General features: G+C 39.9%; 1 protein-coding gene across 2 annotated transcripts in view; it reads right to left on the reverse strand.

Annotated features, from left to right (window-relative positions):
* The window catches only part of PISD (phosphatidylserine decarboxylase), a 318,298-nt gene that overhangs the window by 42,586 nt on the left and 248,950 nt on the right, over positions 1–26,762 (reverse strand). For both annotated transcript variants that reach the window (XM_044068852.1, XM_044068853.1), the window contains one exon: positions 1,132–1,278. In XM_044068852.1, the coding sequence (XP_043924787.1) occupies positions 1,132–1,278 (147 nt within the window). The remainder of the gene's footprint in view (positions 1–1,131; positions 1,279–26,762) is intronic.

Below are 26,762 nucleotides of genomic sequence, written 5' to 3' on the forward strand. Positions count from 1 at the left end.
ATAAGAAAGAACAAGAAAGAACAATCAATCACATTACAATATTAAATGTATTGCCACATTTCCACAAGTAAAAGAAATTGTTACACAGCAGCAAATTACTTAAACCAAGTTACTAATAACAACATTCAGAGAAATACAAAAACAGTAGAAATACGGCACATTTCTGGGGTTTAATTAGTACTGCTGAAGCTCCTCACCTCTAAAGTTACAAAAGATAATTCAGGGTAGATGAGGGAGGAGACACTTAATAAAATGGACTCCTGCAGTGAAGTTACAATGGGATAGTAGTTTTCTGTGAAGGCTGCGGGTGTTCACAAGGAAGCACTACAGGGGAATGTTATAAATGACACAGTGAGGGTTTTGACTTGGAAAAGAACTTGGACTGCTCCAATAATAAACTTGAAACAGTATGACTGAATATGCATACAAAGAAGATGGGGGGCAAGGAGAAAAATGGTAGCTAGGAATAAAACCGTTCGCAGTCAGAGCTCTAAGGAAAACATTTGTGTTAACAGAAGGATAAAGTCTACTATGGGAAAAGTTGGAATTTCACAAATATATCCTAAAAACACACTTTCAGAAAGCAAAACATGTGCTTCTCTAATCATGCTAACTCTAAGATCTTTCAACATTCAGGACAAGTGAAAAACATTCTTATCCTCCAAGTTCCATGATCTCAAAGCAGCACAGCCACTATATGTGACCAAAATGGATTTGACCACAAGTCAATTATTCACTTTCTGACCAAAATGATAATGAAGGAACCAGGCACAGCTCGATAACTTTGCCCTGGACTCTGTAGCCACTGTACAAGCAGCATCTACACCCTCCCCATGAGACCAGGCAAGTGGACATTCCACTCCCCGACCTCTGCTAGTCTCGTGTCTCACTCTGAACTCAAGTCACCAGTGGCACAGAGACCTGACTATTTTTGTTATGAGACTTGTGAGGATGAGTAATTAACATAAATGCAATACAAAAATAAGCTGCACAACATACTAAAAGCACACAATTTAATCTTGTCTGCAATAAGACAGCAAAATCACTCAGGATGGGGGTTCCATTAAGTGAGTTCAAAGGGTCCGACTTAAGCAGACACATACATCTCTGCTGGGATTTAATTTTCATTACCTGGAAAATGGCGTCTGTGGTAGACCTTCCAGTCCGTGGGCGAGTGGAAGCAGTGGTAATCCCCAGGTGCTAGATATATCACACAGTGATAGAGATCATTGCCTTCTTTGGTTACCAGCTGGTCCTGGAAAGAAGTGCAGGGGATATCTGTAGGAAAACAAAAGAAAGAAAAAAATAATGTAATTTATCAGCTAGAACTAAAGCTCTTCTCATACTTCAAAAAACAATAGTCTAATACATCTGAGCCAACAAAAGGCTACAGCACAATAACGGTGTCTGGTAAATGGTGCTTCTGTGAAAATATTCCAAAAATCAGCAACAGCCCAAAAATACAGCAAAACAAATGGGCACAGTGGTAGACAAACAGCACATTATAATGACTACAGACAAAGTGAGCAACAATGAAAGCAGATTACTACATAAGCCCACCCACGAGGAAAACAAGGACTCGCCAATGAATTTCATGTATACATGAACTTTTGAAGGAAATCTCTGAAAAAGATCTCTTAGCTTAAGAAATGCTAATCCATGCAGATGCCAGAGTAAACTGAAAGGCATCAACAGAGTACCATTGTTATGGTACGGTGCCACCTGCCTAAAACAGAACACTGTTCAACAGTACTGTGGCCCTAGCTAAATGCTAATATGGCTTCCTGCACATCTCACTTCAAAAAACAGATCTCATCTCTGAGACAACATGCAATACTGTCTAGAGACATCAGATAGCAACCTGCCTCAGATTCAAAACACATCTCCAATGAACCACCTTCTGTACAGGAGCCAGGTATTTCTGGAGACCTTCTACCTAACACAGGTAGAACGTGGGGCTGTCACTCCTCTTCTTGATCACAGTAATCTCTCACTTAAAGAGGTAACTAGTTCAATCTTTCTACCATTCTAAACGTATCACATGATGATGCAAAGCTGTTCTTTCTAGAAACAATGTCCACATCGAAAGGTCAATGGTATCCAGAGAAGTTGTATGAATAAATACACACACACACACACACACACACACACACACACACACACTGCAATCTTACAGGCATCATCTCATGCCCTTCCCACCAGAAATAAACTTATCAGTTGTGTGACTGAGTCTCTTTAATAGTACATATTCAAGAATAACAAATTCTTACACCAGTTATAGTCCCCCCCCCCTTTACTAATTCATTAGCCTTTCACACACTGTTTTCAGACAATGAGATTCTTATGCACAAGTCCTCATCTCATATACTGTATAAACATTGGTGTTACAGTGTGCAGGCTTTAGGCCTCCCAAGAATCCACCAAGAATAGCTCCAAAGCACTTATAAAACTAAACCTTGTACAAATAAAATCTGCTAAAAACAGACAGAAAAGGGAAAGGAAGAACAACATAAACCCATAAAAAGTCTCTCAAGAAGCTTCTTATTATGGTGAGTATTTCACACTTTTTTTTTCTTTTGGATACATCCCACTGACTAATGGACCCCTTCATTCTCCCACTCTGCCTTGCATGTATCCACTTTGTTTTTGGGTGGGCATGGGGGAGCTAAGCTAAAGCTCTCCATCAGAATGCTCACATGCCTAACTCTCCCCCCACACACACACATACCAAATACAGCTGTGGGGGTGACATACAGTGATATTCTGTCTCAGACTCAACATGTCTAATTCTTCAGCAGCCCTCCTTTGCTGAGCAGCAACTGTTTCTGCCAGGTACTCTGGGTCTCCACCAAAGGAGTGTGCAGCAAGATGCACCCCTTAAGACATGCATTTTTTCTTCGCCCACCAGGATGGGTAAGCCAGCAGCAGCTGCTTCCTTCCCACCAACTGACTCCTCCAAAAGCCAGGCTACTAGCAGAATCTGGAAGAACTGGAATACTACCAGGGCTCAGTCCTCCAAACAATGAAGACAGCATTCAACTGTACTGTTTTAATTAGGTTCACAGGCATGTACTAGGTAATCAGTCTGCCGAACATTACAAAGCTAGCCAATAAATCACATTTAAATGTTCCCTCCAGCCTCAAGTAGAGCAACATAACACAGATTAGGGGGGACTTTAAGACTGCCCCTCGAGTTATCCAGGCTTATCTTGAAGATGGCAATGGTGCTACTCTGCCTGATGTGTATTTATTTATATATTTTTTTTATTTTATGACATTTAATAACTGGGTGGGTTGGTCACCAGACCATTTTCAGCTACAACCTAGACTGATAAGAGCAACAATTTATTACATCAAATAAATAACAGCAAAATTCAGTTGAAAACAAATATTTTGAGATGATAAATACTATGCCAACAGAGAATGACAAGTGCAGACTTACAATGAATGCGCAGAACTTGACAGTGACATCTTCCCACAAAAGTGGGTTGGCAGCATGTAATTGAAAATGCTTTTTGCTTTACAGCTGCCACTACAAAAATATTCAAGGACATCACACTTGTTAAAAATAGCACATTAATTATAATACAGGTTTTGATGTTAAACCAGCAAAAATAATTAAATGCATATTGAGGAACAAAAAAGTGATTGCACAATTATTATTACATACAGCATCAATTAGTGTAGCAATGTGCTTGAAGTTATTAATACAAGAACCCCCACAATTTTTGGCATACCAAACCTTACTTGACCCACCCCCTCAGACCCTCAGGCCTATTGCTGATGCAAAATTTTGAAAAACTTTTACGATAGCCCATTTTATAGACCATCATATGAACAGTGTCGTGAAGAAAATACCTGACTTCTACAAAGATTCTTGGGACTTCCTCAGTAGAGTGCCCAATGATTTGTACAGTGAGGATATCATTTTTGCAACACTGGATGTCATTAATCTTTTTTCAGTTATTCTCAACGACCTCAGGCTGAAATGGTTTGACAATTACTTATGCAAGAACAGTAATTTTGATCACACCAAAATCAAACTACTCACTGACCTTATGGAAGTTATCCTTAAAAACAATTTTATTTATTTTGAGGGACAACTATTCAAGCAAAGTACTGGTGTAGCCCTGGGGACTGCATGCCCCACAGTCTTTGCCAATCTAGTCTTGGCTGAATGGGAATTCAGATATGTTACTGACCCCCCCTTTTTTGAGCTGTGCCCTTTGTATGGATGCTACCTTAATGATATAGCCATTTTTCGGAAAGGGAGCCTTGAGGGTCTACAACAACTTTTCTGTTACCAGAGTAACAGCACTTCTTTTCTGAAGTTTACCATTAATACTTCTTTTAACTTTATTAATTATTTGGATGTTACTGTTACCAAAAATAGTTTGCTGAAGCGTTTTAAGTCTAACATTTATAGAAAGCTCACATATTCAAACTCATTGCTGCATTTTAACAGCTGACATCCTGGGCACAAAAAAGAGCCATTGTAAAAGACTAAATGATTAGACTCGCACACTATTTCTCAACATGTTTTTTTACAAGAAACCAGCAAGTTAAAAAAAATGTTTGAACAACGTGATTAACTGTATTACTAATTTCGTTCAAGGTATTATGAGGGAGGTGATTCTCAAATGTGAACAATCTGTATTCGCACCCATTTTTTTTTCATACTGGGTAAGGGTGAACCTTTTTTCTGCAGTGAAAAATCTCCCAGACCAGGGGAAACCTATGGCAGGGCTATGGATCTTAACGTATAATCTAGATGCTAAAGAAATGAATACAGTGATTCATAAAAACTGGAATGTGTTCAAAATGGGGGATGAGCAATTTGATATTTTAGGCCCATCCCCTTCTTTTGTTTACAAGAAGTTTGTCTCTTTCAAATCCCTTTTAGAGAGGGAGAACATGAGTTTTGAACATGGGCACATGAGGAAATATGGGAGCTGTAACAATGCAGATTTGGAAGGAGCTCCATTTGATATAGCGAACTATGGAAAAGTTTATTTGAAACAGAAATATTATTGTTAAGCACCAGGGTAGTTTATGTTGCCTAATGTCAATCTTGCCCTGGATTTTTAATAGGTAAAACTGAAAAGAACTTTAAAGATGAGAACATACCAATATATGTATGACATTGGGAAAAATAACTTGAATAATGCCCTGTTTACACACATTACAGAGAACACAACCCATTCCTTTAAGTTTTATGCGTTGGACAGCACTGATGACATAGCCCGGGGAGGGGGGGTCCTGGTAAGATATTTTAGAATAGGAGGAGCTTAGATGGTAACTGAAGTTAGATTCCATGAACAGCCATGATGCTCATTGGAAGTGGTTTGCATCTAAGGGATTCCTTATTCTTGTGATTTTATTTGTAATTTTCACTGCAATTTTTTTGCTAAAATTTATTCTGGTTTAGTTTTGCATGCTTATAACACTGATTTTTCCTATGGGTAATTGTTATTTTGTTTTAGATTGATTTTCAACATGACTTGTAGGATTTTATTGCCTTGGCTCACCTTACTGGGACAGTGTCACGTTAAATGTTTTACTCATTTTGTTTTTAATTGCATCTGTTTTCCAGTTATTCAATTTGACTTGTCATTCAGTTGGATTTTTGGAGGACTTTTTTGTGACTATTTATTCTGTTGTTTTATGTGACCACATTATATTCTGCTGAAGTGCAAGTGACAGATGAAAGCCCTTAATGTGGTTTTTATGTTGTGGATCTATAAAAGTTTTTCCACGGTAAAGTACGTTCACTTTGTGCTTTTCTTTTATTATTTCCTTTGTATGCTTAACTCTTTTCTTTGTAGAACTAAAGACACATTCCTTAAGAAGGGACTTTTTCAGCTTGCTTTTGAACAGGCGTAAATTACTTCTTGCCTGATTTCTGTTAGGAGTTGGCTCCAGACAGGTGCAAGTTTGCAAATGCCCTTTCACCCACAGCCTTATATCCCTCACTGCATAGATGTGGCTTCCAATATGCACCTTGCATTTTTATGGGGGCAGTGGCCCAACTTGATTATTTTAAAGATCTGGGGAGACAGTAGTAAGACTGTTCTTTCATTCACTGTAGTCATTAGTAATCAATGATGCATTCTCTAGTCAGCAAGTAACATAACTCTGCAGATTTTGTTAATTCTTGTTTGTATTTTTTGTGTATTTGCACTTGTGTGGAAAGTTACTTTTGAAAGATCATATTCAGTTCTTGGAATTATATGTTCCATGGTGGAGTGAGTGGGATATTTATTGAGCAATGTTAACTGTGAGGGTGCTTTACTTATAATAACGAATGTGCGTTTATAGGACAGTAAGGGGTTAAAAACAAGGCCAAGTTATCTTTGTTCAGTCACATTTGGAAAGTTGCTCTTTGTGTCTAAAACAATAATACTAGTGTTCCTGGGAATCTTTTGAGGTGTTCCAAAGATCATGAAGCTAGATTTTAGTGACAGGAAACTCGTTATGGGTCAGCTACAAAGTTTCAGCTGGAGCTGTGGAAGTTTAAATTGGGAAGGTCACTGGTGAGATTACTGATGATAAATGAGAAATGCAAGGAAGGAGGCTCAGGGGTTCAGTTTGGCATCTACTTGTCAACACTAAGGGACTCTAGCTAACAAAGTTTGCAGATGACTGCAAACTGGGAGCCATTGAATCCCCAAATGATGTGGTGGTGCCAGAGCCATATCCTTTGGGAAAAACATGTATCCATGAATCGATAACCACATACAACAGTCAGGAAATCCTTCTATGTGGCACACCTCATCAAAGGGCTTTTCATCCAGAAAAAGGAGGTCATTGTCCCACTGTACTCATCCCTCATTAGACCCATTATAGAATACAACACCCCATTTGGTATGTACCTCAAGACATCTGCAACAACTAAAACTCCAGCTATACTCTGTCTCTGTAACATACAAGGTCATGTCAAACCCAGAGCTGTTGGACATCACAATAAACAAAACATGCTGGAGGGATAGGTTCCTCCCAGAGACTCCCAGATGTCAAGCAGGAAAATAATTCAGGGAGGGTCAGTCGCCCTGCTAGACAGGGGTCCGTAACAAAAATAATGTGGGGCCAGGAATTGTTATGGCTAGGCTTGTATAGGCCCTAGGGCTGATAGCCTAGTACCAACCTATGAACTCAGAAACAAACCTTGAGGTACTCCTGTGTTGAAGTAGTCTTGGTTTGAGAAAGGATTCTTTGAGTTAACCTAGGATGATCTGTCGTGCAGGTAACTTTGGAACTATAATGTTTGGGTTCCAAGTTGAGCCTGCTTAGTTTATGAAGGAGGAGGTTATGGGTGACAGTTTCAAATGCTTTGGTTACGTCTATGAATAGTCTACCTGTTAATGTAGACTCATCCATATTATTGAAGATTTGGTTAGTAGCTGTGTATTGGGCAGTCATCGTACTGAAGGAGTTGAGGAAGCCATGTTGGGCATTATATAGATGTCCACATTTGTTAATGTGGTCTAGGACTTTGTTATACATATTTTTTCAAAAATACTTGTTAAGTGGGCAAAGGCTGACTACTAGCCATAAATCCTTGCACTCTTTGGCATGGTGTTTCTTGGGAACAGAAATGGGTAGGGAGAAGCCCTGAAGTAAACGACAAGTTCTACATGAGAGAGGGATTCTGCAATACGAGCAGCTACCACTTTAAGGAAGGCTGGATGCAGCTTAGAGAAGGATGCACTGCTACTCTCACTGAGGTTCAAAAGGGTTTTTCAGAAATCTGTCTAAACTCGAATGTTGGGATATAAGTTGCTACTGTGTACAGTTGGGAAGATGATGACAGGTTGTGAGGAATTAAGACTTGGCTGTATTTGGTAAGGAAGGAACTTGTTTGTTATGTCTTTTAAGGTTTCTATTACAAGTGTCTATAGCTGTTTTTCCCCCAGAAAAATCTTTATTAAATTTACACATATGACAAAGGCAATCTTACACTTATATTTATTTTATTTATTTACATTTGTTAATCGGGTAGTGTCTGACTGGGTCGAAAAAAAAAATGTTTTCAGCGGAGACCAAGGGAGAAAAGCTCCACAACAAAAAGAACGTTTTATTAAGGTACAAGCAGTTAACTTTAAATAGTACATTGCTAACATTACGTAAATAAGTTTAACAAAAATATTACAGCAACATATAACAGAAATACAATGACCTATCTCACACTTTTCCCAACCCTTGTCATAACTCACACACACACTCTACTACATCATTCCATCAACCTCACTTCCCATCCTACTCATTCATCTCTCATGAACTCTGCCTCTAACCCAACCTATCTATTCAAACCTAAACTCCTCCCAAACCACCCCCTCTGTACACCTCTCTTAAATTTCATTCCAGAAAATGACCAGTCTCACACAACCCTAGCTACTCTTACCCAACACACTACCTCACCCCTTCTACTACACCATATCTCTCTCTCACTTGCCGGTGACATCGACCCCAACCCCGGACCGATCTCAAGCACTAATCTCACTAAACCTTCTACTCAACCCACAAAAAAGTCCATTTGCCTCAGCACACAATGCACAGAGCCTTAAAAACAAAATCCCTAACCTCCATGCCTGGGTCTCCCACAACCACTCCAACATAACTGCAATTTCTGAAACCTGGCTCAAATCCTATATAAAAGATAGCGAAAATCCTACCACCAGGTTTCAAAATCATTCGCAATGACAGGGCCCACAAAAAGGTGGAGTAGCTATAATCTTCCCCTCCTAACTTACCATAACTCCCTAAATATACCAACCTTTGCCAACGCTGAAATTATAATAGGTTTAATAAAAATTAACAACCACAAGTCCATATGCATTGCTGCCCTATATATTCTACCTGATGATAACATCAAAACACTTGGAAAATATCCTATCCTGGTTCTCCTCCAACAGAAAAAATGAAACCTATATACTCGGTGATACCAACATCAACTGGACCACGATTAACTCTGAAGCCCCTTCTCACACAATCAACATTTACAACTTCTCCCAACTAATACACTCTCCAACTAAATCAAATAAAGATGGTACCTCTGGATCTATCACTGACGGGATCCTAACAACTCACCCAAACCTTGTCTCCAAAGCCAGAACATCATCTGATCCTCTCAGCGAGCACCTACTAGTCTTTGCTGACAGTCTCCCATCTCCCCCTTCAAAAACATCATTACATCCATACCCGCAACCTCTCCTCTTTCAACCCTCAAACCTTCTCAGAATGCCTAAAACATACTCACTGGTCCCCTCTAAAAACCCTTCCTCAAGATAATGCCATATCCTAATTTAACCACTCATTCCTAACCCTCCTCAACCAGTAAGCCCCCCCGAACCAAACACATCAAAACCAATCCTTGCCCATGGTTATCAAAAGAAACTAAACTAGCCATGCAACAAAGAGAGAAAAAATGGAAACCATCAAAAACATAAAAACTCCAACACCCTCCTAGACTTTAAGCAACTACGAAACTCCACAAAAAAGCTAACAAAAGAATGCAAAGCCCACCACTCTAATCTCCAGTCCTTGCACTCAACAAATCCAAAAAAATTCTGGGACTCCATCTCATCCATCCTGCATCCTGGCAACAAGGATAACCCTTGCCCAAACCCCAACATCCCCAACCTTGAAACTGCCAGCCAGTTCAATTAATTCTTCATAGAATGCATAGCTAAACTATCTACCTCATTCTCACCCCCCTCCTCCAGCTTCACCCTCTCCTGCCCCTACCACCACCCCAATCACCTACCCTCCTCCACATCCTCTGCCTTACCCCCATTCCTAGAAGCATTATAAAAAGACTTCTCCTAAAACTGAAATCCTGTCGCAATGCACCCAACAACCTTCCACCCACCTTCCTCAAACAATCTGCGGACAGCATAGCCTATCCCATCTTTATTCTTATAAATAGATCCATACAAGAATCATACGTCCCTTATATCTGGTGACATGCTTGCATCATCCCCCTATGCAAAGGAGGCAAAAATACTAATACCACCAACTTCAGCCCTATTGCCATCCTTTCCCCTCTTTCTAAAATACTCCAGAAATCTATCCAAGCACAACTCATGCCACGCCTAACCCAAAACAATCTCCTTTACCCAACATGGCTTCCACCCTGGCTACAGCACTATGACTGCCCTTCTTTCCTTTCTTGAAACCATCAACCTTGAACGCGACCAAGGCCAATTCGTATCCACACTATTCCTAGATCTGTCAAAGGCCTTTGACACCATCTCCCACATCCTACTTATATCCCAACTCTCCACCCTACAACTCTTGCCCAGCACCATAGCCTGGGTTTTCAGCTACTTGTCCAAATGCCAACAAGCTGTCCAGTGGAAAACTTTAACCTCCCCCTTCCTTCCTACACCCACAGGTGTCCCACAAGGTTCAGTTCTTGGCCCTCCACTCTTTAACCTATTCATTAACAACTTTCACCACTCCATCCCAGAATCATCCGTCATTCAATATGCAGATGACTCTACTATCATCTGCTCAGCCTTCTCCCCCTCAAAGCTCCTAACAAAAACCCAACTAGCTTTCTCCAAAACAGAAACCTGGATGCAGTCCAACCATCTAGCTCTAAATCCAAATAAAACCAAACTAATGATTTTTTCCCCACCAAAAACTCCAGCATTGATAAAACGTCATGCTCCATACAGAGCCAAAACAACATCCCCCCTTGAAATTGTTCCCAACACCAAGCTTCTCGGCATTATCACTGATGAAGAACTAAAATTAGATACCCACATCCACTCTGCAATCAAGAAAACCCACCAGAAGATAGGTCTCCTCTATAGGCACAACCGCTTCCTCAGCCCCTCTACCTGCCAAACTCTTGTATCCCCACCTTCCTACTACCTTCTCTTATGTATGGTGCTCCTCTGATCACCAATCTCCATCTCAGCCTAAGATCCAAACTCGAATCCTGCTACCACAAGATCACTAAATTTGCAGCCAACTCAAAAAAACTTGTCCCACCACTGCCACTCCCTCCTCACCCTAAACTGGTTTGAGCTACCCAACTACCTCAGTTACCTACAACTCACCACTGCACACAAGCTCATCTTTAAACTTGGCAACTGCCCATCTCTCACTGCTTCCTTAAAATGCTACGTACCCAACCGCTCACTCAGATCCACACACCAAAATTTCCTTCAGGTCCACAAACCAGCACGGCCTCCTGGCCAACTACTACTCTCCTACTCCTTAGCCAAAAAAGTGGAACTCTCTCCCCCCACACCTACACAATCTACCTAACCATACAAATTTCAAATCGCAGCTACTCTCCCATCTATCTTCCAAATGGGAATGCCCTTGTCATGCTCTAACATAACCCCCCCCCCTCTTTCTACCTTGCACTGATATCTTCTCCAGTTACCATTAATATTGTTTCATTTCTCCCAAAACTATATATCCCTTCCCCACCAGAAACTAATTTTTCTCTAATATCTGATGTACTATACTTTCCTTTACATATTTACTGTTATTTCTCCATACACAATGTTCTCCTAACCTACAAATGCCTAGTAGCTATATATTTTAAAATGTTTAACCTACAAGGAGCTCATAACATATTTTACTATTATTTAAATGTTTATTTTCTGTATTTAACCATGTCCTCCTTTTTACAATATGTGACTTGCAAATATTGTGCATCTAATCTGAAAATGTTAATTTTCTGTATGAATTATATCGTTTGTAAACTTTGACATGTAACTTACAATATTGAGGATCTTTTCTCCGCGGGCCTCCACTTCCCTGGTCATCAAACTTTAAATAAGTAAAAGGTTTCAGGCGTACAGGAATACTTTTACAAGTTAGGTCATCCGAAGGAACAAAGATAATAAAGAAAAGACAGACAGTGGGAAAGCCGTATGAGGGATGAGCACTATTTGGGCTACCATGTGTGAGATGAGTGGGGAAAAAATAGGAAGAATATTAGTTAGGAGGAATACAAGGGCATAGCCAATTAAATAGCATAAATATATAAATGAAAACCAGACAAAATAATATCAGTGTAGTTGGAAACCATTTACATCACAGATACCATTGAAACAACTGTAGTTGTAAATATTATACATCACTTATAAAACTATCCGGTCATTGTCAGTTAAGCATTATATGGTTCATTCAAATCCTGCCTCTTACACCTCGTTCCTGCTCTGCATACACTGTTCCCACAATGCCCATTTTTCCTATGTAGTTTGCTGCTTCCCTCTTCTAAAAATCCTAATTCAAGTTGTCTCATCTCTGTTGTTATACTCACTACTTCTAGTAAAGTTGGTCTACACTTTGATTTTCATTTTCTAGTAATTGTTTTTTGGCACCCACCACAATTAGACTCAGCAAGGCTTTACTATGTCTAGGCAATTCTAATTCTGTAGTATCAAAAAAATCATCTCCCCAGTCAGTCCAACCTGCTCACCCAGCACTTTCAACAGAGCGGTCTGCAGGGAATCACCTCCCAGTGTTTCTGTGAATTGCTTATCCAATCTCTCTTCCTTATCCTTTCTCAGCTCCTCTGATTCTTATAATTGTGATGCAGTATTTTATATGCTTTACTAATTATAACTTTTTTAATGGCAGCTTCTGTTCTAGATGCTATTAAAAAGTCTACCAGTGCTGGTCTTTCATTTAGGAGCCCCCTATTTCTTTCTCTTTGTCTGTATTCTGATACTAATCTTTGAGAGGGAAGGCAATCTCTAACCTGCAGTCCAAATAAATTCTTGGCCTCTTCCTATTCTATTACCTTTCCCTTTCTAGTTATTTGCTCCCAATACCTTGGTTCCTTTGTCAGTTTTCTCCAATAAATTCCAGCCCCCTCTTTCCTATTATCTGTATCCCTAACCACAGTTATCCCTATCAGCAGAATCTCTTTTCTCCATTCTCATGCCGGTTTGGTTCTTAGAATATTCCCTGCTATTTCATGAATATAACATACTCTATGATTTTGGTTGTTCTCCTTAGGAGTCTGCATCTAACATCCCAATCTCCCCTTATTTTTTGAGCATCCTCCCTGTGTCAACATCATTCCCTTCCACTTTGAATTTTAGTTTTCTGCTTATGCTACGTATAACAGCCTTAACTGTGTTGCTCTAAAACACCCCCTCAAATTAGGTGCTCCTAGTCCACCTTGTTCTATTGGTAGAATCAGCTTATCCCACTTGACCCTTGATGTCTTCCCCTCCCAGATAAAATCCTTCAACTCTCAACTGCTATACCCAATTTCTCCAGTTGATAAAAGTATGCCTGACCTGTGTATAAGACTAAAGGGACTAAAAACATTTTAATGGCTTGTATCTTTGTATCCATATAACAAAACTTCCAGTTTCTCAGTTTTTGTATTGTCCTTTGTTTAGTCTCGTCCCACATATCCTTAGCTGCCACCACAGAGTCATTTCCAATCCATACTCTTAAATACTTCATTTTATCATGTCCCCATAAAAATGGATATTGTTGGACCAATTTGTGCGTGGGTACACAACTTACCGCTATTGCCTTTGGTTTAGCTTCATTAATTTTGTATCCCGAGAAGATTTGAAATGGCCTTAAATATGTTCCACAACACTGTAAAGTCCATTTCTGGTTTTTCATGTATAAAATAATATCATCTGCAAATAGAGCCAGTTTTTCCTGACTACCATACCAATTACATCCTTGAATCTCTGAGTCCCTTGTTTTCTTTGCCAATAGTTCTAAATATAATGCAAACAACAAAGGGGAAAGCAGACAAGCCTGCCTGGTTCCTCTACTCACCCAGAAATTATCAGAGAGGGCCCCGCCCACTTTAATTCATGCCTCCGATCCCTCACATATTCTTCTAATCAACCTTGTAACTGGTACCAGGGAAAGCAAATGCTTCCATTGCCCTGCCTACTCTGTCAAATACTTTCTCTACATCAAGACCTACCAATAAAAGTGGTATTTTCTTACATTCTGCTTCCCTCTGGATCATCAATGTTCTGTTAATATTGTCAAATATTTGCCTTCCCTCCACAAAACCACACTGATCCATATCTATCAATTTTGGTATCACTTTTGCCATTCTTTTAGCCATTATAGACAAACATTTTATAATCTTGGTTTAGTATTGAAATAGGCCTGTATGAAGATGGATCCGATAAATCTTTACCCTCTTCAGGTATTACTGTTACCACCACCTTCTTCCTGGATGTTGGTACTTCTCCTCCTCTTAAATTACTGTTAACAAAACCTTCCAGATCTTTATGAGTTTTTTCCCTCCTAGCTTCCAAATTTCCACAGGATACCATCTGTTCCTAGGGACTTTCCTGTAGATTGGTTATAGATAGTCATTTTTCTCTCATCCCTTCCTATCCTAATTCAGACTCATCTGCCTCTAACTTTGGCATATTTAATTCTTCCACAAACATTTCCATTTGAACCTTTTCTTGATTCCCATATTTCTCTGCTTTATACAAATTTGCATAAAATTTCCAAAATATTTCTAATACTTCTACAGGGTCTCGTCATCTTCCTTGTTACATGCTCCCTAAGCTTGGTGACTGCCCTTTCCACTTTCTGTTGCCCGAGTTATGCTAGTTTTTGTGCTCTAGAATTATCATCAAAAACAGTTGCTTAACAGCAATCTTTCTAAACTCGTGAATATTATCGCGGTAATCCCTTATTTTCTGTTTAGCAATCTGCAGTTGCTTCTTTTTCTTGTTCTGAGAGATTCCCCGTTTTACAATACTTTAACATTCGTCAATCCCTCTAAATAATTCTTGTTACTGTTTAACCATATCTCCCTTTCTTTTATTTCCAACCTAGTTTTAAACTCCACTTTAACTTTATCCCACTCCTTAGCTATGTTTTCAGAAGACAAATCTATCTTCTCTAGTCGCTCCTGAATTAATTCCACAACCCATTCCTTAAATTCCTCTCTTTTCAACCGGTAGGTGGGAAAGTGCCAGTGTCTGATTTTCATTTCATTACCCTGTGTTTTAATTTTAGTTACTATTGGTGCATGATCCGAAATAGTTATAGGGTGGGTTACAAGACCCTCAATTAAATGCGCAGGTTCCTGTGAGACATGAAATCTATCTAGCCTAGCCCAGTTTTTGTATCTCGGTAAGCAATATGTAAATTCACTCTGAACTCCTAGTACTGAACTCACATATTCCATGACAAACATTTTCATAAATTTCTTCAAAAATCTACCCTCCCTTGTTATAATTTTCCCTCCTAGGCCCCCCAGACGCATCTTCACTGTTGCAAACCAAATTCCAGTATCCACCTATAAGTAATATTCCTTGTTGAAAGGTGATTATTTATCCCAAAATTTTCTTACGCTCCATTATAGCAGTTTTAGGGGGGGATGCAAATGCATGCCAGTGTAACCCTCCTCCCTAGCCAGTAGCCCCTTAGTACCATGTATCTTCCATTATCTGTTTTTTCCTCTTCTATCATTATTGGAGCCCCTCTTGCAATTAATATAAGTACTGCTCATTTCCTCTGCCCCAGATATTCTGCTGAATAACCATCCTGAAAACCTTTCTTTATCAAATTCACATGTTCAATTCTTTCCATGTGTGTCTCCTGTAGCATAGCTATTTACACTCTACATTTTTTTAATATAGTTCACTACTCTTTCTTTTTTATATTTATCTGTAAGACCATTCAGATAGAAAGACATTACAGAAAGCATTATTTTCTTATATAGTTATTATTGCTACCTTTTACATATAACTGTTCTTTTGCTAAATGTCTAGTTCCAACTTTTATGTTACATATATATCCTGTTTGGCAGGCTGGTCCTTTAGTTGTTTCATGTCATATCCACTTGTGCCTATGTCACGTCTTACATAACTTTGTTTTTTTGAAAACCCTCAAACAGAACCCCCCCCCAAAAAAAAAAAAACATCTTAAAACCTATGAACTTCAGAATAACACACAAAACTATGTACATCTTCAAATATTGAAGTTTTTGCTTCCTAATAAGAACATAGGTTCTAAGCGGATACCTACACAGACAGGCTAACGATAACCAAAACGAAAGGTTAGTCATGCTAAAACACATGGTACAAACTGTGCTATTAGTAAGTGCTATTTGTTTTTTTATATTTATGCACAGTGGATATAAAAAGTGTACACACCCCTGTTAAAATACCAGATTCTTGTGATATAAAAAAAATGAGACAACAATAAATAATTTCAAAACTTTTCCCACCTTTAATGTGACCTATAACCTGTACAATTCAATTGAAAAACAAACAAATCTGTTAGGGAAAAAAAATTGAAAAATAAAAACTGTACGGAATTAATTTTTAGTTGAACCACTTTCTCAACGATCTCAGAATGTAGGACATTTTGACAAGTCCAGGTAGGCGATGTGTACTGACTTGCCTTTCTCTAGCAGCTCAATGGCTCCTTCAAATAAGTCAACCAGCTTTTCTCTAAGCAGTATTTGCCTTTCACTAACCCAAAGTGGTTGGGGTTAAGAGAATGTAATCTGCCAATATCCTTGTTTGTGAATTCCATTACTTTGCTTATGAGGCTAACTGATCTATGGTCCTTGGGGTCAGTAGTTGGGCCACACTTGTGGAGGGAGACCCAAAGCAGCTCTTCTTCAGCCTTCAGGAACATAACTCAGTGAAAGATAAATAGGTTTACAAGGGAGTAAAAGCATGGCAGTGTTGCACATCATAAAAGTATGGTATGTTATCTGGACCTAAACAGCCAGTGTTCATTGATCTGATGTTGTCAAGTTTTCATTTTATCCTCAACATGTGGGGTTTGATTCTGAGCCTCGGAACAGAGTCGCCCATTATTACAGCTCAGGATAGCCAAAAACTCTCGAGCTTAACCCTTACCCACAAATGCTCCTCTCCTAGTTACCTCATATCTCGTTTGCCGCTCTTCATGACAGATGGGCTCGCCATTGCTCTTGAGTCAAGTGTTGCTTTATTGATATATTTGCACTTTCTTTGAAAGAGTTTCTGCTTCCTTATTGCTGAGAGCGTATTAGTCATTAATCTACCCACTACTTTTCACATTGTCCTCTCCTTTCTTCTTCCTTCCACACACCTAAAAAAATAAGGTTTCTTATTATAGTGAGTGTTCCTTTTTACGAGGCCTTTCTACCTGTGTGCATGCATGTGTGTGTGTGGGGGGGGGGTATAGCTAGAATGTTGACGCTATTGTTAAAAAGTTTGAAATCTCTTCAGTATGGCTGATAAACCTAAAGTCCCCACTGGATTCAAAAGGTGCCAGAAATGCGGGCACAAAATCCCAATGTCAGACGCTCACTTGCTGTGTGTCTATTGCTTGGGCCCTGTTCACCTTCAAGAAGGATGCTCAATATGTCAGTTTCAGTCACAGGGCGCTAGTAGAATGACAAAACAAACTTATTTTGAAGGGTATGCTTCCATCAGTCTTCAGTGAGGTTTTATCTGGTTCTGAGAAAGCCAAGAGTAAGACTGATGTGTCTTCCCCTTCTTCCTCCTCCTCCTCCTCTTCTTCTTCCAAAGCTTTGGAGAAACCAAAAAAGAGAAGCATATTGGTGCCTTCTACTCTGTCAACACTGTCCTCAAAAAGGGCCAAGTCTTTGGTTCCTTTGGAACCCTTGGAACCAAAAGACTCCACTACAAAAACTTTGGTCCCGAAGAAACCTATGGAACAGAGTTTATCAGAACAAAGTTTTCGGCACCTAATATTTCAATGCAGGAGCATTTGGAATATTTGGCACCAAAATTATCAGCGCAGACATTTTCTTCACTGTTGTTCAACTTTTGTTACATGAAGGCATCAAAAGATTTCAAGCGATGGTTGAATTTGAGGTTACTTTATTGTTGAATAGTTTTGATTGTAAACAGGTTGATTATAATTTATCTAAAAGTGAATGGCTAGAATTAGTCAATTTTTCCAAACAGAAAGAATTGGTAGTGAAACCCTCTGATAAAGGGAATAAAATAATAATTATGCATTATACACAATATTTAAAAATATGTATAGATTTACTAAGGGATGAAACAATATATTGCATAGTAAGTGATGATGTTGTTGAACAGGCTAAAAATAACTATACATGTTTAATACAGAAGGGCCTGAGATTGGGATACTGGTCTGAAACTGATGTTAAGAATAAGCTGATTATTGTAGACACTGGTCCAGCTTATTTTTATTACCTACCCAAGATTCATAAAAATATCATGAACCCTCCGGGTAGACCTATAGTTTCAGCCACTAAGTATTTCCTACATAATTTGGGGGTTATTTTACATCAGGTGTTATTAAAGGAAGTGCAGAAGCTCCCTTCTTATATACAAGACTCTTTTGATTTTTTAAATAAAATAAGAAATGTTATATGGAAAGACAACATGTATTGGATTACACTGGACGTGAAGAGTCTTTATACTAACATTAAACATGTGTTTGGATTAGAGGCATTACATAAACGGATGGGTGACCATCCTCTTACATATTATATTTTAGATTTAGTGAAATTTTGTTTGGAAAATAATTATTTTTATTTTGATAATCAAATTTTTCATCAAATTCAAGGCACAGCCATGGGTGCCCTATTTGCACCAATGTATGCTAATATTTTTATGGGATTGGTTGAACAAGAATGCATTTATACTGATTCTTTTGTTAAGAAATATGTGAAATTTTATTTTAGATTTATTGATGATTTGATTGTTTTATGTGAAGGGGTATGCATTTGGTACTACATTTTATACATGACATTCAACTAAATAGGTTCAATATATCTTTTGATGGATTACAATATGGACAAACAGTCTCTTTTTTGGACATTAACTTACAAGGTACTGTTGGAAAACACATTAGTACGAGTATCCATACGAAATTTTATTTGCCAAATGAGTTTTTAATGGGTACCAGTTGTCACCCGAAACATATTATTGAAGCCTTACCTTATGGTGAATTTTTGAGAATTTCTCTTTTATGTAATGAAGATAATGTATTTATGAAGGAAATACAGTGTACTAGACTATGTCTGAAAGAAGACAATATGATGTTAAATTAATTGAATCAGATATTCAAAAGATATTTGATATTAGATAAAATACAAGATCATTACAAAAAATAGATGCACTAATTATGTTATTGATCATAAAAATGTAGGGAATTTATTTATGGTTTCTACTTATATTTGTAGTGATAGTATTAAAAAATATATAGTACATTTTTGGGAATTTTTAAAAAAATTTGTTGAGCTTAATAATTTAACTGACATGAAATTATTTTTTTCTTATAAGAGGGGTAGAAACATCAAGGATATGATGGTACACACCAGATTTTATAAACCTGAGGATAAATTGTATTATCACATTGCTGCTAGAGGAATGTCATCGTGTGGGAAATGCAGTGGTTGCCCATACATAATTAATTTTTTTCATATATAAATAATATTGGTTTTAGACCAAATGGGCTATATAATTGTAGAATTGAGAGAGTTATTTATGCTATCAAATGTGGATGTGATAAGTTTTATATTGGTCAAACTAAGAGAATGTTTAAGATAAGATTAATGGAACACTTGAGGGATATCAGGGTAAATAAATTAGAGAGCCCTGTAGCTCAACATTTTCATGAATATCATGGTGGTAAGTGTGATAGCTTAAATGCAACTATCTTGGAACAAGTTTTTATAAGTGAATCTAATGTAAATAAGATTAAGAATGTGCTTCTAAGGAAAGAAACTATTTTTTATTTTAAAATACGACACTTTGATTCCTAAAGGTCTGAATACAGACTGTTGTTGAAGTGTTGTTTGAAATGTTTTTGAAATGTATTGCACTTAATTTTTAATTGTTTGATTGCTTAATTGTTTGATTGATGATTAATGGTTGTAGCTGGTGTTATATAAACTGCCTGAATATTTGAAGTGTTACTCCTTGAAGGCTTACTGTGGTCGAGGCGCTAGAGAATAAAGAATTTTTACTGGCTTCGTTGTTTCATTTTGTGGTGTAGCAATATGGGTCCTGCAGTTCGTTGTTCGTTGTTACATTTTCTTCACTGCCGACTACTTTGCCACCTAGTAATCAATTTGAGGAGCCATCAATTATGATTCTTCTGAGAACTTCATATTTACCCTCTACTGACCCCCTTTGCAGGAAGGCTGCTTTTGTCTTTTCTAGAAAGGTCAAAATCACCCTCCACCCTTTCTATCCATTCCACCAAGAGCTTAACTGAGGATGATGTGGAGAGGCTGGTGAATAAGATACACTGGGCGAGAAGACTCAGGTACCTGTTCAATTCCAGCTCCCTTGCGTATGGCAACCGAATCTTCCATCACCCCTCCGTTTTTTTTCTTCCTCTGACTTCATCTGAAGCATTGGAGTTCTTGGCTCTGAGCCACCCATTGCCAAGTTAAACTGTATCAGAGCTATCCCTATCTTCAGAACCAGTTCTTGCTTGGAGGTCGCTTGGAGGTCTTCGGTCCAATCAGATTTGTAAACCTCTCTGGGCTGAGTCTGTCCTGTTGGCTCCAGGAGCAGAGTGTCGACTCCTACTTTTTTGGAGCCTTCTCAGCACCTTGGAGCATCAGCATGGATCAGCTCAGCTCCAGCTTCAGTCTCGGAAGCTGTCTCTTTGTAGCAGGGAGTAACCATGGTTCCCAGGCAGTCTTTCTTGGTTCCAGGGTCCCTTCCCTGTTCGGGGGTGGGGCAGCTTCCGAGGCGATGTAAAACAGTCGGTCTCCTCCACTTCAAAGCAAGTGTCTCTTTCCTCTTCATGCCCAGATATTCAACCTGCACTCCCACTGGGTCACTGGGTGCCAAGACCGTAGGAGTCCCAGAGAACAAGTCTCTCCTCTTCTGATACCTCCCCAGATAACCCCACTGAAATGGTCCCTAAAAAGAGAAAGTGCAAGAGGAAGCACTTGGATTACCCAGAAGAATGGATTACCCAGAAGAATCTATCACCAAAGAAATCAACTTTGATGAAGGGGAGAGATCCTCATGGTCACCCCCTTGATGATGTCTCCTTCGGAGAGATCCTGAAAATATTGAAAGAGGGGTGACAAAGTCCCAAAATCCCTCTTCTAAGGACTCAGTGTACCTGCAGGCCTTCGGCTCTCAACCCTCTACCTCTTGGGTGACTCCACCTGCTGATGAGATCATTCAGTTATCTCTCTGTGGGTGTGGAAGGCCCCTGACACTATTGAGCCTATCCCCAGGAGACCTGACAAAATTCTGTCCACCCCTGAAGACACACAGTTTTGGGCAAAAGGGTTAGCTGCTGATGCCATGGTTGTGGCAGCAACCACAAAGAAGGAACTGGCAGAAGAGAGCTCCTCTACCCATCCACACAACAGAGTCTGGTGCGATGGACAGATATGGGAAGTAGATCTATGCATCGACCTTTGCCTTAAGGTCTTTGAATTTCTTAGCACATTTTACCAGACTTAAGAGGGACTTGGTCAAAGAGTTATTGGATACCCTTGCAGGAAACATTTCTGAGGACATCCAAGAAAAGGTGGCTTCCCACTTGGCTATCCCTTGAGTCTGTGTCAAATTCGTCCATGAGGCTCATTGCTCATGCAGCCAAAGGGACCACCAGAGTGGCAGGTTCAGGTATTGCCATTAGGAGACATGCCTGGATGTGCCTATGTGACTTTGCTGAGCCATTTAAGTCTTCATTCATCAATGGACCCTTTGACAGATCATGCCAGTTTGGCCTAAAAGTTAGAGAAACTTTATCCAGGTGTAAGAAAGATGGAAAGACCCTTTTTACTGTGGGCATATGTTTTTCCACCCCCCAACGATCCTTTTCCAGGAATCAAAAAGGTAGTAGAAAATTGTGGTACAAAAAGTCTCAAGGGCCTTTTCAGGACACATGAGGAGGTAGATCCTCCAGGGACAGAGGGGGGAACTTTAATGGAAGATGCTGTCAACGCAGGAGAGGTGGTCCACAAAAATCAGAGTTTCAAGGATTCTTTCTCTGGTAAATCCTACCAGCGCTCCTGAAAGGAGGCCCAATGGTCTTCCTCTGCAAGCAGTTGGAGAACGCTTATCCCTGCACCAAAAATGCCTGGCTACAAATAACATCAGATGCTTAGGTGCAGAGGATTATATCCAGAGGCTATACAATTCCCTTTTTCCCCTCCTCCTCCTCCCATGTGCAAAAAAATCCCAGATGTTCCAGTCAGTCAGGGCGGACAAGCAGTTCTAGAAATCCAAAAACTTTATATAAAGGGAAGAGAGTCCAGAATTTACTTGAGATTCTTTAGGGCCAAAAAGACAGGGGGCTCTAATCAATTTTGCATCTAAGAGTACTGAACAAATCAGTTCGTTAAACCAGATTCCAGATGGTCATGGTATAGTCCATTCTTCCATTTTTGGAAAAAGACGATTGGATGTGCTCAACAGATCTTCAGGATGCATATTACACCATATAAAAATGGACGATCGAGAACCTTCCTCCACATCTGGCTGGGAGCCAGTCACTTTCAGTTCAGAGTTCTACCTTTTGGTCTCACCACAGCCCTCAGGGTGTTCACCAAATTGGCAGTAGTAGCAGCTCACTTGAGACTACAAGGATTCCGAGTGTTATCTAGATGATTGGCTCATTACCGCTCCGATCAGGCATCAGTTGATAGAAGCAAGAGACCATGTACTTCACATTTGCTCTTATTTGGGAATAACTGAAAATTACGAAAAATCAAAACTGACCCCAATGTTTAGACTTCATAGGAGCCCTTCTAAATACTCGAACTTCCACAGCTTCTCTTCCACCTCTGAGATTACAGAAAATCAGAAGTCAGGTACAGAAAGTAATCAGCAGCAGAAAAGTAACCACTCATCTAAGTCCTTCAAGCACTGGGCTCCATGGCTACAGCTATAACTCTAGTTCCCATGGCAGGATATCACACTAGAATATTACAATGGTTGCTAGCGTCTCAATGGTCAATGTTCCACCAACCCAAGTCGGACCTGATTTTGATCACCAATCTTTGCAGAAAAGATTTAGCTTGGTGGATGCATTCCAAAGACATTATTCTAGGCCGCCCCTTTGTCCCATCACAACCCTAAACCATAGTGACCACAGATGCCTCTCAGATGGGGGGGGGGGCATTATCTGGGCAAGACTGTCCAAGGCACTTGGTCACACCACCGCATATCAATGTACTGGAGCTAAGGGCAGTGTTTTTACCTTTGCAAGTCTTTCAGACTGCTCTTCCTTTGGGAACAATTGCAATTTAAATGGACAATATGTCAGTGGTTTGGTACATCAACAGAGAGGAATCAAATCATATCCCTTTTGTCAAGAAGCTCAAAGAGTGTGGCAGTGGGTGATCTCTTCCAACTGTTTTCTGATAGCGATGCACATTCCAGAGAGTTCCAATGTGATAGCAAACAAACTAAGCAGGTGTATTCTCCTGCCTCACGCATGGTCTCTCAATCCAAAGGTGACAAAAAGGATTTTCCGTTCAATAGGGTCAGCCTTGCTGTGACCTATTTGCCTCAGCCCTAAACAAGAAGTGCAGTAACTACTTTGCTATGATCCCCCCTCCAGGGGGAGTCACAGAGACGCTCTTCTCCAATTTGGCCCTCTGGACTGCTGTATGCCTTTCCCCCAATTCCTCCAATCCTGAAATTCCTACAGAAAGCAATCAGGCTGAAGGGCAGAATAATCCTCATTGCACTTTACTGGTCTCGATAGATATGGTTCCCCTTTCTTTGGCCTTATCTGATTAAACAGCCTTGTATTCTGGACCCAACTCTAGACCTTCTATCCCATCCAGAGGGATTAACCCATCTGAACATTGTAAACCTTAAGCGGAGAGCTTCCTTTCTTCAGTTCCATTAATAACCAGGATTCCCTCACTTTCTTCCCCAGTACGTCATATCCTCTTAGCCTCTCATAAGCCAGCTGTCTGCAAACTCTATGCTAGTAAATGGAGGAGGTTTACCATTTGGTTTTGTGATAACAACACTGATCCTTTTTCAACATCCATCAATAGAATCGCAGAATTTTTTGCTTCACTTTTTAAAGCAGGTGCTTCCCAGTCTACCATAAAAATTTAATTAGCTATTTCTAATTTCCATATTGGTTTTGAAGAATCCTCTTTGGCTTCTCATAAACTTTGCAAAGCTTTCTTAAAAGGAATACTCTTGCTAAAAACCCCTTACAAAGATCCTACCCCACCCTGGGATTGCAACATAGTGCTGCAAGCTGTTGTTCAACCTCCCTTTGAACCATCAGGTGAATGTGAAATTAAGTTTTTATCCTGGAAAACTATTTTTAATAACAATAACTTCTGCCAGAAGAATTTCAGAAATACAAGCCTTATCATATAGAGCTCCTTAGCGGTTTTCCACAAAGATAGAGTTTTGCTAAGAACCAATCCTTCCTTTTTGCCTAAGGTAGTGTCAGAGACCAACGTTAAATCAGGCTATTAACCAGTATTTTTTCCCAACTTTGCCAACACAGGTGAATACTTACATTTATTACATGTTCACAGACAATTATGTTTCTATCTACACAGAACTAAGGATTTGAGAAAATCTGACCAGCTATTTGTGTCATTTTCATCTACACCACTTGGCCAGCCAGTGAGAAAAGTGACGTTAGCCAGATGGCTCAAAGAATGTATTTCTTTCATCTATAGCAAACAGAAAATTAGTTTGCCTAGGCCCACAGAACAGATTGTAGAGAATCTTTCTTTGGCAGACCCTGCCAGCACTCCTGAAGGGAGGCCTGACTGCCCTCCTCTGGGGACAATCGGGGGTCGACTGTCCATGCACTGGAGAGTCTGGCTGGAACTATCAGATACATGGGTGCAGAGGATCATTTCCAAGAGGATATATTATACCCTTTTCCCTTCCTCCTCCCCAATGCAGAAAAATCCCAGATGTTCCACCCAGTCAGAGGGAACAAGCAGCTATATTCAGGTACAAAAGTTGCTAGAAAAACGAATCATCCAAGAGGTCCCACCACACCAGAGGGGATCTGGAACTTACTCAAGATTCTTTTTAGTACCAAAGAAAACAGGGGACTGGGAAACCAATCTTGGATTTCAGCAATTTGAACAAATCAGTCTGATGAAACAAGTTCCGGATGGTCATGGTTCAGTCCATTCTTCCGTTTCTGGAAAAGTATGATTGGATATGGTTGACAGACCTTCAGAATGTGTATTATCACGAAGATGAACAAGCGATCCAAGAGGTACTTATGCTTCTGGCTTGGAGCCAATCATTATCAGTTCAGAGTACTGCCTTTTGGTCTCACCACAGTCCCCAGGGCATTTATCAAGTGACTGGCAGTAGTGGCAGTTCACTTGAGACTGCATTACTTCCGGGTGTTTCAGTATCTAAACGACTGGCTCATTTCTGCCTAGACCAGGCATCAACTATTGAAGGCAAGAGACAATATTCTCCAGATGTGTTTATGTCTAGGGATAATTATAAACTATGAGAAATCCTATCTAGAACCCACTCACAGTTTAAACTTTATGGGAGGAATTCTCAGCACAAGAGAGACAATAGCCTCACCACTCCCTTCAACAGTGGAAACAATCGGGTTGAAAGTCACAAAAATACTCTGCAGCAACAAAATCTCTACTCAGCTGGTACTTCAGACTTTAAGATCCATGGCGGCAGCAATAAAGCTAGTCCCGCTGATCAGATTTTATACGAAAATTTTACAATGGCTTTTGTCAGCACAATGATCTATCCAACAACCAATGTTGACTCAAAGATCACCAATAATTGCAAAAAAAGATATCAAATGGTGGATTCAATAACATCAGATACTACAAGGCCACCCACTTGTTCTTTCCCAGCCCAAGGACACAGTGACCACGGATACTTCCCAGCTAGGGTGGGGGGGCATTTTCAGGCAAAACAGTCCAATGCACTTTCCCTACAGAGGCAAACTTGTATATCAACATCCTGGAGATGAGAGCAATGTTTTTAGCATTGCAGGCTTTCCAAGATGCTCTTTCCTTAGGAACAATTGGAGTTCAATCAGACAATATGTCAGTAGTCTGGTATATCAAGAAGCAAGGAGGAACCAGATCCTACTCCCTGTGTTGAGAAGCTCTCAGAGTGCATCAATGAGCGATCTCATCCAACAGCTTCCGCATAGTCCAATGTGACAGCAAACAAGCTGAGCAGGTGCATTCTTGTACCCGAGTGGCCCCTCAATCAGAATGTGACGGAAAGGATATTCCATCGATGGGGTCAGCTTTTCTGCAATTGTTTCACCGCTCTCCTAAACAAGTGCATGAAGTACTTCGCCCTGATCCCTTCCAAGTGAGGAATCACCAAGGGGAGCTGTTTTTCACAACTGGCCCCCTGGTCTCCTTTATGCCCCCCCCCCCGCAACTCCATTAATCCCAAAATTTCTCCAGAAAGTAGCCAGGTTGAAGAGCTAAGCAATCCTCATTGCATCATAATGGCCTCGACAGATTTGGTTCCTCTTCCTCTGGGCTCACTTACTTCACCAACAGTGGATTCTAGATTCAACTCCAGGGCTCCTGTCTCACCACACGGGCATGATTCACCCAGACATGCCCAGTCTAAGGCTGATGGCCTGGCTTCTCCAATTCCATTAACAGACAAACAACATAGAATCTAATCTCCAGTCCAACACATACACCTGTCTACTCATAAACCATCTACATGTAAGCTATATTCCAGTAAATGGAAAAGATTCGTTCACTGGGCATTACAAAAGAACACCGATCCCTTCTCTGCTCCGATTCATGATATTCTTGATTTTTTTCACAGAAGTCCAGTTGGCACCAATATCCA

The sequence above is a fragment of the Protopterus annectens genome, chromosome 4.part0 (assembly GCF_019279795.1).
Source record: "Protopterus annectens isolate FY-2018-M chromosome 4.part0, PAN1.0, whole genome shotgun sequence".
In the NCBI taxonomy this organism is placed as follows: domain Eukaryota; kingdom Metazoa; phylum Chordata; order Ceratodontiformes; family Protopteridae; genus Protopterus; species Protopterus annectens.